At 35.9% G+C, this 15,023-nt stretch overlaps 2 protein-coding genes across 2 annotated transcripts in view; one reads left to right on the top strand and one right to left on the bottom strand.

Annotated features, from left to right (window-relative positions):
• LOC107668020 (prokineticin-1-like) lies at positions 1-2,586 on the top strand. The gene is made up of 3 exons (XM_016459751.1): positions 1-290; positions 1,208-1,333; positions 2,147-2,586. The coding sequence occupies exons 1-3, from the start codon at positions 219-221 to the stop codon at positions 2,264-2,266; spliced, it is 318 nt and encodes a 105-aa protein (XP_016315237.1). The 5' UTR covers positions 1-218; the 3' UTR covers positions 2,267-2,586.
• Positions 2,587-10,839: 8,253 nt separating this feature from the next.
• The window catches only part of LOC107668002 (zinc finger protein 335-like), a 16,896-nt gene continuing 12,712 nt past the window's right edge, over positions 10,840-15,023 (bottom strand). The window contains exons 18-25 of the mRNA XM_016459732.1: positions 14,003-14,286; positions 13,779-13,920; positions 13,481-13,687; positions 13,320-13,361; positions 13,144-13,227; positions 12,871-12,936; positions 11,638-11,743; positions 10,840-11,497 (exon numbers count right to left, since the gene is read on the bottom strand). Coding sequence (XP_016315218.1) covers positions 11,376-11,497; positions 11,638-11,743; positions 12,871-12,936; positions 13,144-13,227; positions 13,320-13,361; positions 13,481-13,687; positions 13,779-13,920; positions 14,003-14,286 — 1,053 coding nt within the window. The 3' untranslated portion in view covers positions 10,840-11,375. The remainder of the gene's footprint in view (positions 11,498-11,637; positions 11,744-12,870; positions 12,937-13,143; positions 13,228-13,319; positions 13,362-13,480; positions 13,688-13,778; positions 13,921-14,002; positions 14,287-15,023) is intronic.

Raw genomic sequence — 15,023 nt, 5'->3', positions numbered from 1 at the left:
CAGACCTCAGACCTTATTTCAGAAGTTACCAAAGACTCCACGCTCTGAGACAGGAGGACAAGAACAGCAGAGAAGTGAAATCATCTCAGGGCCATACTGAATCCTCCAGGAGCTCCACAGGACAGAATAGAGATCAATAGGGAGAATTAGAACAACACAAAAAAAGAACGATCAAGCTCTTAGTGTTCCGTGGTGTGTGTTTGTGTCCCGCTGCTGCTATGAGCAGGGTGTTGATTCTGTCTGTGCTCCTGCTGTCCCTGAGCTGGTGCAGATGTGCCGTCATCACAGGGGTAAGTCTGATCAATCATCTCACAGGATTTACTTTTATTCAATTTCATTGTATTATTTAATGGTCTTAATTGAATCGATCATTTATTTATGCAATTATACATAATCAATCGTGTTTAGCTGGTTTTGATAATAAATTTCAATAGTTAATGGTAAAAAGTAAGCGGCATGTTTTCTTGTCCCCATAATAGATTCAGTTCATTTATGTTTTGCCTTAATTTTGCTTGTTCAGGCTAATTGTTTAAAAAGCATGTTTGCTCATAAGCCAATATATGTCAAATTAAATTTAATTGTATTAGATTTTTTTTATATATATTAATAATATAAACAATTTCTTTATAATCAAATCTTTGAAAATGTTTTAACATTTTTCCACATTTTCCTACATAATGCCTAATTCATTTGGCATTTCTATCACATATTGTTCTGCATTTTATCAGTTTTTCCCCCAACCTTTTTTGCTCTATACTTTTACAGCCCCAACATCCTCAATTAACATCCTCCATTTAACTCTATATTTAACTGCATATCGTTTAGCATTTTCATTTCATGTAGAATATTAAATATTACTATTGCACAGATTCACTTAAATGGTTAATTTTTATTGATCATATAATTTTTTACAGGGGTGTGTGAAAAGAGACTTACCAAGAAAGTAGCTTCCTCTCTCTTTAATGAGACACCTGAGCAGAAGAGAGAAGCATAATTTAAATTTATTTATAAATCTGTTTAATAAAATAATCTATTTTGCACTCTTGGCATGGGGTAACGTAGATACATTAAAAAAGCAAATACTCTATCATTAGTACAAATTAACCTTAACAAAGACTTTAACAAAGCCATGCAGGGCAAGATCTTATATGCACTGAATGAATGCCATACCGTAAGTGACTGATGTTGTGTTGTGTTTGTGTGTCAGGCATGTGACAGGGATGTGCAGTGTGGTGTGGGTCTGTGCTGTGCTGTGAGTCTGTGGCTCAGGGGCCTGCGTATGTGCACACCACAGGGGCTGGAAGGAGACGAATGCCACCCGTACAGCCACAAGGTATACAGATACACACAGCCCCTCTGGAATAGGAAAGCAGTGATTTGACTGGCTGACCTGAGGCAACCCAGGCCTAACTGTTATAAGAACTGAAAGAAAAAAATAGAAACCAGGAGATACACAGAGATTAAAGATCAAAAGAGAAAGACAATTTTATCTTAGACTAGTCAGACCGGACAATACAGCTTATACAGACGGTCAAAGAACTCTTAAAGGGATAGTTTACCCAAAAATTAAAATAATTTACCCAGCCTCAAGTTGTTCCCAACCTGTATGAGTTTCGTTCTTTTCGTCATTGGGAGCTGTTTGCTTTTAACTTAAAAAAAGAAACACATTGGAAACAAGTTTGCAATCTCATTTTAAACAGCTGATCGGATCGTGGAGTAAACATGGGTGACTGCCAGAGATGAGTGAGAAAGGCTTTAAAAGAATCTGCTGATAAGAGTAACTGATATCGATCGAATGTCTCACAGATGGGCTGTTTATCACTCTGTCGGACAGTCTCAGACTGATACGGAGATACAGAAGCTTTGCCATTCAGCTGAGGTTACATGGTGAAGAGAAACGGATTTGGAGGGTGTCTGTGACTCATTGATGATTAGTAAAACTGACAAGATCCTTAAACAGAAACCTAAGCCTATAGAGTTTTGTAATGTATCTTGATTAGCTAATCTAACGGCTGAAAAGATTGAAGTAAAATGATATCTTTACAGCTGGCAGACTTAAAAATATACACACAAAATGTAAATAATTCACAATTTATGTTTTCATAATCTATGCATTGCTGATCTAAAAGTCCATTTCCAATTCCAGGTTCCCTTCCCTGGCAAGAGACAACATCACACTTGCCCCTGCCTGCCACATCTGGTCTGCACCAGGTACAGCGACAACAGATATCGCTGTACCAGCGACTTCAAAAACATAGACTTTTAACACTGGAAACATGTGAGAAAGAGACAAATGAAGGTGGGGAATACTTGAAAAGGAACAGCACAAGAAGATTAATAACAAGTGCCATAGCACCATTCTGGTCATGTTCATTTTTCACTCTCATGCACTTTGCACTACAAAAATGCTGTTATCCAGCTGTCCCAGAAACGCTGACATACATTATCCACCGTGGCACAAGGTCTACCTCAGAATCACTGGTTTACCTTGGCATCCACTACACTTGATAGTAAAAAACAAAGTTAGTTTCATCACCTTTACGTGAGAACACATGCAAACAGACATCTTGTAAGGAATGTGCTTAGTCGGGAATCATATTTTCTTCAGTATGCTGTGAATTTGTTGAAAGCTTAATTATGGTAATTAAATTATTATCAGTCTGAGTGGTCTTTGTGCTTTTCTCACTGTGTGAGTATATGCTGGGTGTGTGTATGTGAAACAAACACGTTTCATGTTAAATATCTGATGCTTATATAAAAAAATATTATGATTACTATATTTGTCCAGTAAAGACACCAAAATAACTGTAGAAATGCCATAAAATGCCATACTATTGTAATATTACAAATTAATTTTGAAAAGTTCTATACAAAAAATTTAAATACAATAATAAAATAAAATATAAACACAACTGTTTGTAAACCAACCTTGAATAATCACCAGTTTGATTTTGAGAATGGTGGTCAATATTAAATTAGCAGGCTAACTAAACATATCACTTGGTGCACACAACAGTCACGGTAATTTTCTATTTAAAGATTTATAAAGAAAATATGACTATATGACTGCCCTTTTTTAAGTTTCACTTCTGTTTAACAGTCTCTAACACTTCTGTATGACCGGTTCAATCTGAGTTTCAGTTCAGAGAATTTGCAATAATAATAAAATGAAAGACTGTTCCTCTAAACGCTGCAGTGAATGCAATGGATTCTCTTCACCTCTGAGACCTGCTATGGACAGGTCAACACACTGCCTAGGACCTGGATGAAGACAAAGCAAGGGTGCCATAAAATGACATTGCAGAATTTATTGGTATGGTTTGTGGAAGGTGGTAGACCTAGTCTTGATTCATTTGAGTGGCCTTGATTAACCCAGTGTCCCTTAAATCCTATTCAATACTAACATAATGCATTACACACGACATGCGTCACCACATGTTCATGTTGCCTCGCTCAAAGACTATTGCTGGATTTTGATGGGTCTAACTGCTACTATATAAAGAAGTACAGGATTGCAAAATCTGGTTTTCACTGATTTTCAACATCTAACTACAGTTGCATACCTGAAACTTTCTCTGTTCATCCAAAATAAAATTATTGCCATTATAATTATTGCATAACAAGTTGTCATCCTGTGTGTTTCTATGTCCTTATAGGTCAACCACATCAAAGTTGTATATATAAAAACGAAGTCTTCTATCGTCATGATAAGTAGAAATGTTACTTTTAAATTGTCTGTTGGGCTTGAATAGAGTTTGAAAGACCTTTGTTCATCATAAGCAGTGTATGTCTGAACTTACACTCAAGGTGCTTCAAAAGGTTCTTCAAGCGATGCCATAGAAGAACAATTTTTGGTTCCACAAAGAACCATTCAGTCAAAGGTTCTTTAAAGAACCATCTCTTTCTTGCGTTTTTGTAATCTGAAGAACCTTATTTCGCCACAAAGAACCTTTTGGGAAACAGAAAGGTTCTTCAGATGTTAAAGGTTCTTTATGGAACCATTTAGACAAAAAGGTTCTTCTATGGCATCGTGAAGCACCTTTATTTTTAAGAGTGTAGAATGCCAGTCGAGTTCAAGTTCTCCATCATGCCCTCAATCACACCACCAAATTACAATACGTGATGCTTGCATTAAATGAGAACAAATGATAAATTGTCATGAACAATTTAGCTACAGCGCAGATTGTCACAAAATATTGTTAAATACATTCTCACAATTGGTGTGTTTTGGTTGTGCTGCTTAAAGTAGCAAAGCAGTGGCCTCTAAAGTCTTGCTAATTCTGTCAGATAAACACATATAATCATCATTTACATCACAGGTTGCCATGCTACCTCTAAGCTATATATATATAGCCTACAGCTATATATTTGAATGAATAATGTCTCATTTATACAGTGGAAAATATAAATAAATTGTGTCAAATACTTATTTTCTATAAAGCTGACAATAACTTTTTTGTATCTGTCATTAGAAACAGTCTGTCAAATCTGTCTGTAAAATGTCAAACGTATTCATTCATTCATTCATTCATTCATTCACAGATTTTTCCTTCTTTGATTTACATCACCTCTGGTCTTGACAATAACTTTTTTGTATCTGTCATTAGAAACAGTCTGTCAAATCTGTCTGTAAAATGTCAAACGTATTCATTCATTCATTCATTCATTCACAGATTTTTTCCTTCTTTGATTTACATCACCTCTGGTCTCTACGTGTCAGTTGTTTTCATCCCTCAGTTATCATTCAAGCATTTGAGAATGTTATAGAACTGAATATTCTGGTGACTGAACATTTAAGGGATCAACTTTATTGGGTAAATGGTTAAAGGCCATACTAGTTTGATGATAATACACTCTCAGAAAAAAGGTACAAAAGTTGTCACTGGGGCGGTACCTTTTCAAAAGGCACACCTTTGTACCAAAAGAGTCCATAATGGTACCTTAAAGGTATATATTAGTACCTAAAGTGTACATATTAGTACCTAAAATGTACAAAAGTGTACCTTTTGAAAAGGTACCGCCCCAGTGACAGCTGTTGTACCTTTTTTTCTGAGAGTGAGACACAGGCTACTGTCTCTATCAATCAAGAAACTGACAAAGAAGAGATTTAAAAATGTTTTCTTGTGTTTTTCTATGTCCAACCTGCTGCATGCAGAATCATCATTCTCATAGTCATTGTGAGAAGAAAATCACAGTTACAATTTATATTGTTTCATTGATGAAGCTGTAACATACAGGCCAAGAGTGAAACAGTAAATGTTTTTCAAACTGCTGTTACAGAACATTTCAAACAGGAATCCCATTATAATTGGTAATTACTACTAGACTACATTTTTTTTTTTTACAGTAAGTCACCTATAGTGTTTGTAATGAAAGAAAAAGACAAAATAGCACTATACTATTAAGCTACACAATTTACATCTACAGTTCCTGCAGAATTATGAAGGAAAACATTCAGCAGAAATTGTGGTTACGGATACACTGTGCCAAATAGCACATGCTAAAAAAGATGAGTTATCCTATCATTTTAACTACAAAAAAGTCAGTGTTCATGCTTGAAATTAAAATTAAAAGTTTAGTTAACTTTAGTTAAGCTGGATAGTTACCTCAATAAATTTTAAGTGGTTATAACTAATTGAAGAAGCATTTTTTAAAGTGTAACCTGAACGTGGTTGCCTTGAGAGTGCATCACAAGATGTAAACGTTGAACTCACATACTGGACCTGGGCAATGGAAGACAGAAGAAGAGATGGAGACAAATACTGTCAGACTGGGATTTGATCATGAGTCCATCTGACTGAGGGTTTTGAACCTGTTTATAGTGATTCTTGTAAAACGGAAGCAGAAGCTGTACCTCAGTGATTTCACTGTGCCTCTTTCAGATGCATAAACCGCTTACCACAATGGTGTCGAGAGGACAGCAAGTTCCATATTTACCTGAGTGTGAAAATCATATATTATGTTCATTCATTAGATTTAAGAATCGGTCACATTATATTCAAATTTGCTGAGCATTTTGGTTCTACCAACCTGTGGATTTCTTCTTCCAAGTCTTTAGAAGAAACACAAGCAGTGTCGCAGAGACGACAGCAAACACCACACTACTGAGAACAGCAGCTAGCTTGTAGGATGTTCTCCAGCTGTCACTGATTAACATGTTATGTTAAAGAGGTTAATGAATATTAAGAGGAAATTCATCCAAAATCGTCATTTACTCTACCTAATGTCATTCTACACCTGTTTGACTGTCTTTCGTCTGCGGAACGCAAAAGAAAATTAGAATAATTTAGAATGAATTATTTCTTATTTTATTTTTTACTATTTGGACCCCAACATTCTTCAAAATATCTTCTTTTGTGTTCTGCAGAAGAAAGTGAGTCATGGAACAACATAAGGATGAGAATTTTTGGGTGACCCGTCCCTTGAAGAGTTGCAGTTTTAAGGGCTTCATATAAGCTATGTGAGTTTCTCTTGTGTCGTTCTCAAAAACGACGGCTGTAAGGGGTCCAGACTGCTGGTTTAATGGGCAACTTTGTTGGTAGGGGAGGTTTGTTTATGCCACTGAGCCTTTTAATGAAGAATATAATATTTTTCACAATTTATTATTTAACAATTATAAGAATACAAGCTCCAAATGAGCATGACCAACACATAGCATATAAGACAGATAGTACTGTTTCTCATTTATGATGCTTCAGATTTCCGAATGATTAATCAATGAACGCAGAAGCTTTAATTTAGAAGTGGTTCCAAGTCTTACCAGAAACTGTAACTTGAACATCTTGATAGGTGGCAGGGAAGCCTCTGACACCACATCTGTATCTGCCAGCATCCATTATGCTCAGGTTCGTCATTTTTACTTCAAATTCTCCATCATAATTAGTGATGAATATTCTTCCTCTATACAGGGAGGCAACTTGTCCTCTATTATTAAGAGGAAGCACTCCGACTGATCAAACATGCAGCAAGCTTTTTCATAACTATTACAATATGATTGAAAGAAATATTTTAAAATAATTTCCTCTGATGAATAAAGCAAACAGAGCCCTGCTGTTGGATTCATTCCTGAAAAACATTCACTGAACATTAATATCTCTTAAAAATAGAGATTATAGACAATCCAATTGTTTACTGCTGCTTGACATCATTTCATTTGTAGTATTATTATGATAATTATAAAATTATTTTATTATTGATAAAGGTACATTTAGTACAGCTACTTAAGTACAAGTAAAACAATTAAGGTTAATTCATAAACATTTTTATAATTTATCTACAACAATCCTGGTATTTATACAAAAGTGTACCTTTTGAAAAGGTACCGCCCCAGTGACAGCTGTTGTACCTTTTTTTCTGAGAGTGAGACACAGGCTACTGTCTCTATCAATCAAGAAACTGACAAAGAAGAGATTTAAAAATGTTTTCTTGTGTTTTTCTATGTCCAACCTGCTGCATGCAGAATCATCATTCTCATAGTCATTGTGAGAAGAAAATCACAGTTACAATTTATATTGTTTCATTGATGAAGCTGTAACATACAGGCCAAGAGTGAAACAGTAAATGTTTTTCAAACTGCTGTTACAGAACATTTCAAACAGGAATCCCATTATAATTGGTAATTACTACTAGACTACATTTTTTTTTTTTACAGTAAGTCACCTATAGTGTTTGTTTTCTTGTGTTTTTCTATGTCCAACCTGCTGCATGCAGAATCATCATTCTCATAGTCATTGTGAGAAGAAAATCACAGTTACAATTTATATTGTTTCATTGATGAAGCTGTAACATACAGGCCAAGAGTGAAACAGTAAATGTTTTTCAAACTGCTGTTACAGAACATTTCAAACAGGAATCACAATATAATTGGTAATTACTACTAGACTACATTTTTTTTTTACAGTAAGTCACCTATAGTGTTTGTAATGAAAGAAAAAGACAAAATAGCACTATACTATTAAGCTACACAATTTACATCTACAGTTCCTGCAGAATTATGAAGGAAAACATTCAGCAGAAATTGTGGTTACGGATACACTGTGCCAAATAGCACATGCTAAAAAAGATGAGTTATCCTATCATTTTAACTACAAAAAAGTCAGTGTTCATGCTTGAAATTAAAATTAAAAGTTTAGTTAACTTTAGTTAAGCTGGATAGTTACCTCAATAAATTTTAAGTGGTTATAACTAATTGAAGAAGCATTTTTTAAAGTGTAACCTGAACGTGGTTGCCTTGAGAGTGCATCACAAGATGTAAACGTTGAACTCACATACTGGACCTGGGCAATGGAAGACAGAAGAAGAGATGGAGACAAATACTGTCAGACTGGGATTTGATCATGAGTCCATCTGACTGAGGGTTTTGAACCTGTTTATAGTGATTCTTGTAAAACGGAAGCAGAAGCTGTACCTCAGTGATTTCACTGTGCCTCTTTCAGATGCATAAACCGCTTACCACAATGGTGTCGAGAGGACAGCAAGTTCCATATTTACCTGAGTGTGAAAATCATATATTATGTTCATTCATTAGATTTAAGAATCGGTCACATTATATTCAAATTTGCTGAGCATTTTGGTTCTACCAACCTGTGGATTTCTTCTTCCAAGTCTTTAGAAGAAACACAAGCAGTGTCGCAGAGACGACAGCAAACACCACACTACTGAGAACAGCAGCTAGCTTGTAGGATGTTCTCCAGCTGTCACTGATTAACATGTTATGTTAAAGAGGTTAATGAATATTAAGAGGAAATTCATCCAAAATCGTCATTTACTCTACCTAATGTCATTCTACACCTGTTTGACTGTCTTTCGTCTGCGGAACGCAAAAGAAAATTAGAATAATTTAGAATGAATTATTTCTTATTTTATTTTTTACTATTTGGACCCCAACATTCTTCAAAATATCTTCTTTTGTGTTCTGCAGAAGAAAGTGAGTCATGGAACAACATAAGGATGAGAATTTTTGGGTGACCCGTCCCTTGAAGAGTTGCAGTTTTAAGGGCTTCATATAAGCTATGTGAGTTTCTCTTGTGTCGTTCTCAAAAACGACGGCTGTAAGGGGTCCAGACTGCTGGTTTAATGGGCAACTTTGTTGGTAGGGGAGGTTTGTTTATGCCACTGAGCCTTTTAATGAAGAATATAATATTTTTCACAATTTATTATTTAACAATTATAAGAATACAAGCTCCAAATGAGCATGACCAACACATAGCATATAAGACAGATAGTACTGTTTCTCATTTATGATGCTTCAGATTTCCGAATGATTAATCAATGAACGCAGAAGCTTTAATTTAGAAGTGGTTCCAAGTCTTACCAGAAACTGTAACTTGAACATCTTGATAGGTGGCAGGGAAGCCTCTGACACCACATCTGTATCTGCCAGCATCCATTATGCTCAGGTTCGTCATTTTTACTTCAAATTCTCCATCATAATTAGTGATGAATATTCTTCCTCTATACAGGGAGGCAACTTGTCCTCTATTATTAAGAGGAAGCACTCCGACTGATCAAACATGCAGCAAGCTTTTTCATAACTATTACAATATGATTGAAAGAAATATTTTAAAATAATTTCCTCTGATGAATAAAGCAAACAGAGCCCTGCTGTTGGATTCATTCCTGAAAAACATTCACTGAACATTAATATCTCTTAAAAATAGAGATTATAGACAATCCAATTGTTTACTGCTGCTTGACATCATTTCATTTGTAGTATTATTATGATAATTATAAAATTATTTTATTATTGATAAAGGTACATTTAGTACAGCTACTTAAGTACAAGTAAAACAATTAAGGTTAATTCATAAACATTTTTATAATTTATCTACAACAATCCTGGTATTTATTTTAAATATAGAAAAACATACAGTACTAGAAATGTTTTCAGTCTAATGGCAGATTTTACTTCATAATTTTCATCAAATAAAAAAATAAAAAACAAGAACCATTCTCACTGTTATTCAATAGAACAAGAAGAAAGAAAATTAATTTCCATCTAATATTTCCCTTTGATCTAAATGTTCCCAAAAAGTTGGACTGGCTCTTTTGAACATTTTGTTTTAATCTCTTTTCAAATTAAGGAACAAACTATTGAAATACCAGACCATGATGAACACCTGAGAAAATAAATTAACAGGAAATCTCACCTTGTTTCGCTGTCAGATGGTGTTGTTAAAATGTATTTGTTGGTAATCAAGCACTTAACAAAAAAAAATGATATTTTGGAAATTGCAAAGGTCTCATCTACAGAAGATTTATCATTCACTGTTAAATAAATATCCAGGGTTAAATTTAATACTTATATCTGCAAAATGATCAAATACAATAGAAAGTCACATCAACTCCACCCTCGGTCTGTAAAACAAATGAAAATTGCATTTACTGTAATGAACATTCAGTGGAAACTGAGCAAATACAATGACAGACCACAACATTACACATTAGCCTATTAACCATATCTCTGCAAAGATATATTCAATTTTAAAGCTGATGTCACAACCAAGTGAACAAAAACCCACCTTTTAATTGGGATGGACCTGATCTTTGGTACGGAGCATAAAAGCAGATGCAAATGCAGAAGAGATGAAGACAACATTAACACTTTGATTTGATCACAAGTTCATCTAAATTTCTTCTAACCTGACACAGCTTGGTATTCATGTCTTCTTGAAAAATCAGCAAGATGTCTTAATAATGTACACATGCAATTAATGTTACATGTTTTCATATTCTATTACACTCCATTCCCTATTATCATGTCCAACAGCTTTGTCAAACCTGAACTGTAGCATGATGACTTCAAGAAAACCAACAATCAGTTCAGATAAAGAGGTTGTGATTTATTTGGTATGCATTTTAAGTTCATTTCTGTAGCCATCTGAAAGAAAAACAAATCTCTAAAACTTAAGAAGCTAATGATGAAACGGTACGTTTCACGTAAAATGAAAACAAATAATCAACCCTCCTTTACACAGCACTTCAGCTACAGCTAAGAACGGTTTCATAACAATGTGACATCAATCCTCCAGTCTACTGTTTACACACTCACTGAAGTAGCATCCATCGTAGTACATCACAGCGACACGTAGAATTAAATACAGGGATTTTCTATACAGGCAGCTCTTGGCTTTTGTGTTTCTTTTTCTTTACAAGGCAAAACACAGTAGGCACACAAAGATAAATTGCTTTAAATATTTACAAAGGCATGAGTCGTATAATTTTCAGAGAGGATCTAACTACATTCACCCTCTTACTGAATAACTCAGGAAGAAGACAACTGTTACTTGTGATCGTCAGAGTTTGCAGTGTCCACTGCAGTCATCTGAGACAAGCCTGAGATGATCTGTGTGTGTGTGTGTGTGTGTGTCTTGTTTCTACTCCTCAGTAAAAGTGATGACGTCATACTGGATGCCCTGCTGCTGCAGCTGCTCCAGTTGTTCAGGTGTGGCCTCGGTGTAAACCGTCTGAGCCTGAGCCATGGCTGCATCTGCAACAGCTACACGCACACAAACACACATCACTTACATCATCTCTGATTCTCTTAAACGTCACCAGAAGGTTGTAGTATTAAAACTTTCTGTTCTTGGTTTTTGAGTGAAGAAAACTCCTAGGTAATGTGAAGGTGTAATGTCATACCAGTGACAGCAGAATGGGCGGCTGCCTCCAGGTCCTCAGGGGCGACAACCTGCTGCTCGGCAGTGATGGGGACGTACTGGATCTGTCCATCCTGAGACAGAGCAATCTGGCACACAACACAGAAGAGATTTACTCATGAATCAGATTAAATCAACACATTACGCATCACATTCATTTTCACTGTTAAAGCCAGTTAGGTAATGTTGAAAAAAAGTTTGAGGTCTTTTTTTTTTTTTAAGAAATCAATGATCCAAATGAATGGTGCATTAAACTGATCAAAAGTGACAGTTAAGACTATTACATTGTTAAAGCAGCACTATGTAACTTTTGGCGCTCTAGCGGTTAATAAACAGAACTGCACAAATCCCGCGGAAGAACATTCCAACCGGAGCTGCTTCTCTGAGTTTATGTCTATGGCGATTCACGCAGGTATGTGTTACTCCGCAGCGGTGAGGACCCGACCAGGCTACAATAGTCCAAATATAAGTACTTATTATAAGTGTACCGTAGTGATTCGGAATAAGACAAAAACGCGGTTTGGAAGATGAATTCATGATGTACTCGCTCATTATATACAATTTGCAAATTTTGAACACAGAAAAAGTTACATAGTGCTGCTTTAAAAAAAGATTACTATTTCAACTTTCTATTTATCAAAGAATACTGAAAAAAATGTGTGTTTCCTACAAAACTATTAAGCACTATTTTCAATACTGATAATAAGACATTATTATTAATATTAATTTCTTGAGCAGCAAATCAGCATATTAGAATGATTTTTGAAGGATCATGTGAAACTGAAGACTTTAGTAATGACTACTGAAAATTCAGCTACCATTACAGGAATAAATTACATTTTAAAATATAATAAAATATATTTTATAAAATATATAAAATTAGTATTACTGTCTATTTTTGATCAAATAAATGCAGCTTTAGGGAGCATAGAAACATTAAAATTTCCTACCAACATAAAACTTTTCAATGGTATTATGTTCCTGAGTGATGTCACTTTATTAAAACAGCATTTCAGGCTTCATATGCTGTCATTGACAACAAAGTTGCATATTGAGCCATTTAGCATTATGTCCCTTAGAATCCAGTAGGAAGACATGAACAGCTCAAAGTATCAAAGTTATCATGCTGTAATTACTGTACTTCAAACACAACTTTAATGCAGTGCAATATAACCTGTAATATAAAAAAACATGTGTAATCAGTTCTGGGTTCAACCTGTTGCTCCTGCAGAAACGTCCCGTCATGCTCATACTGAATGTGAGCGATCCGCCCATCCTCCATCTGCAATTCACAATCAGAATTATTTTTGTCATAATGATGAAATATAGCGTCCTACAGACCACAAATGATAATGAAAATGCGTTTCAGGCTGCAGCAACAGATCAGGTGAGTCTGTTCCCAGCCATTAGAGAACTGTTCATCAACAACCATGAGGAATTCTGGAATTCCCAAGGGGGGTTATGAATGATGGAAAGAGCACATACTAACCTGAATGTGGTTTCCTTCAGATAGCACCACATATTCCCGTGGGAGCAGATGCTGAACTCCATCCTGAGAGATGATATACTGGACCTGAGAAAATACAGGGCAGAAGAGGGCATTCAGCATACAACTGAAGGTCTTGAATGTGTTTGATGATCACACACACACACACACACACACACACATTTATGAGGCCTCAAATATGCATGCATGGCCATGTGAGACTAGGATTATAAAAACAGATATATTACAAAAACCATTTAACACAACAAAAAAAGGTTTTGTAGAGGTCAGAAAAAGTCATAGATACTGAATTAAAACTCAAACCATATGACCAACACACCTTGACTTCTGGCCAAGAAGGTGCTGTAAAGTCACAGTCGGGGCATTTGAATGTTTTGGGGTCTATGTGCGCCCTCTTGTGGTTCTCCATGTCCGAGCGGCCGTGGAAAGCCTCCATGCAGATGCGGCAGGAGAAGCGTTTGGTGTTGAGCTGTTGAGAAGGGGGTGATGGACACAGAGGAGGGGAACCTGGAGTTTCACTGCTTAGCTGCAGGAGGAGAATTCTGTCAAGTAATCTTTCCATTGGGAAGGAACACAGTTGGTTATTCGATCTGTGAAGTAACAAAACCGAGTCTCACCTCTACCTGCTGTAGAACTCCATCTGTCAAGCCTGAACTCAAATAAAACCTCTCTTTATTCTCTTTGAGAGGCGTAGAGATGGACAAGGGCTCAGTGCTCACTTCCATGACCTGAGGCTCTGCTGAGGGTTCCTCTAAACTGCTGCCAAACACATGCATCATCTTAAAAGATTTATATGACATTAAAAGACATTACACCAGCTGTTTTTGACATTCAGTAGTACCTGTGTGCGGTCTCTTCGGAGGCCTGCTCCACCACACTGAAATCTGCTCCCTCGTATATACCGATGCCAATCTGTGTCACCTCTTGCGACACATCCGTTGTCTCCTCTTGCTCCACGGTCCCTGTAGCTGTCTCAAACGCCTCCTGCACCAGAGTGTCCCCGTTCTCTGACACATGGAATGTGACAATCTTTTGAGGCTGCAAGGATGAGCCCTCACTCCCAGAGTCAGCTCTGGTCCATGACCCCGTCTCCAGGGTCTTACCATCTGGTTTCAACACTGCCACCTGAGAAGAGTGATCAGTTTATCACAAAAAATAAAAATATCGATAGATGTCATATAATTTCAGTTTAACAGGGTGATGATTTTAAAGATACAGATCAACAAAAATAGCAAGCTAAAATCATAAAAAGGCTGGTATTATTATTATGGCTTATAATTACTAAGTATTTATTGCATTGTACATTATCTAAAGTAGAATTAAATTAAATTCCTAAGTGTAAAGCATGTCTGATGTTTTGTACACATGAAGTCTATGTACACATGCATTAAAAGAAAAACAAGAAAAGCTTCTTTTGTAAAGAAAACTTGCCCCCTTTTTCTGACAAAGACAAAGTAGCACAGATTCTGCAAAATTGAACTTTCAGTCTACTTTTAAATCATTTATAATTTGTAATACTCTATCACAAAACTTTTTATTGTTTTCTATAACATTTTTTGTTGCTTATTGTTATAGTACAAATATAACAAACTTATATAACAATATTTATTACTTTTCTTTTATTGTGCTTTTCTAGGCCCGTTAAACAGATCCAATTCAGATATGTTCAATGGAAAGTACTTAATATATACAGTATCTCACAGTGGTCTTCTTTGGTCGACCATGGCGAGGCCTGTTCTGAGTGGAACCTGTCCTGTTAAACCGCTGTATGGTCTTGGCCACCGTACTGCAGCTCAGTTTCAGGGTCTTGGCAATCTTCTTATAGCCTACGCCATCTTTATGTAGAGCAACAATTCTTTTTT

The sequence above is a fragment of the Sinocyclocheilus anshuiensis genome, unplaced genomic scaffold (assembly GCF_001515605.1).
Source record: "Sinocyclocheilus anshuiensis isolate Anshui unplaced genomic scaffold, SAMN03320099.WGS_v1.1 scaffold1024, whole genome shotgun sequence".
Lineage (NCBI taxonomy): Eukaryota > Metazoa > Chordata > Actinopteri > Cypriniformes > Cyprinidae > Sinocyclocheilus > Sinocyclocheilus anshuiensis.
This window is presented reverse-complemented; position numbering and strand designations above follow the sequence as displayed.

Coding starts and splice junctions, on each gene's coding strand:
- LOC107668020 (XM_016459751.1), top strand. CDS start 219: ATGAGCAGGGTGTTGATTCTGTCTGTGCTCCTGCTGTCCCTGAGCTGG. Junction 291..1,207: donor GATGTGCCGTCATCACAGGG/GTAAGTCTGATC, acceptor TTTGTGTGTCAG/GCATGTGACAGGGATGTGCA. Junction 1,334..2,146: donor GCCACCCGTACAGCCACAAG/GTATACAGATAC, acceptor TTCCAATTCCAG/GTTCCCTTCCCTGGCAAGAG.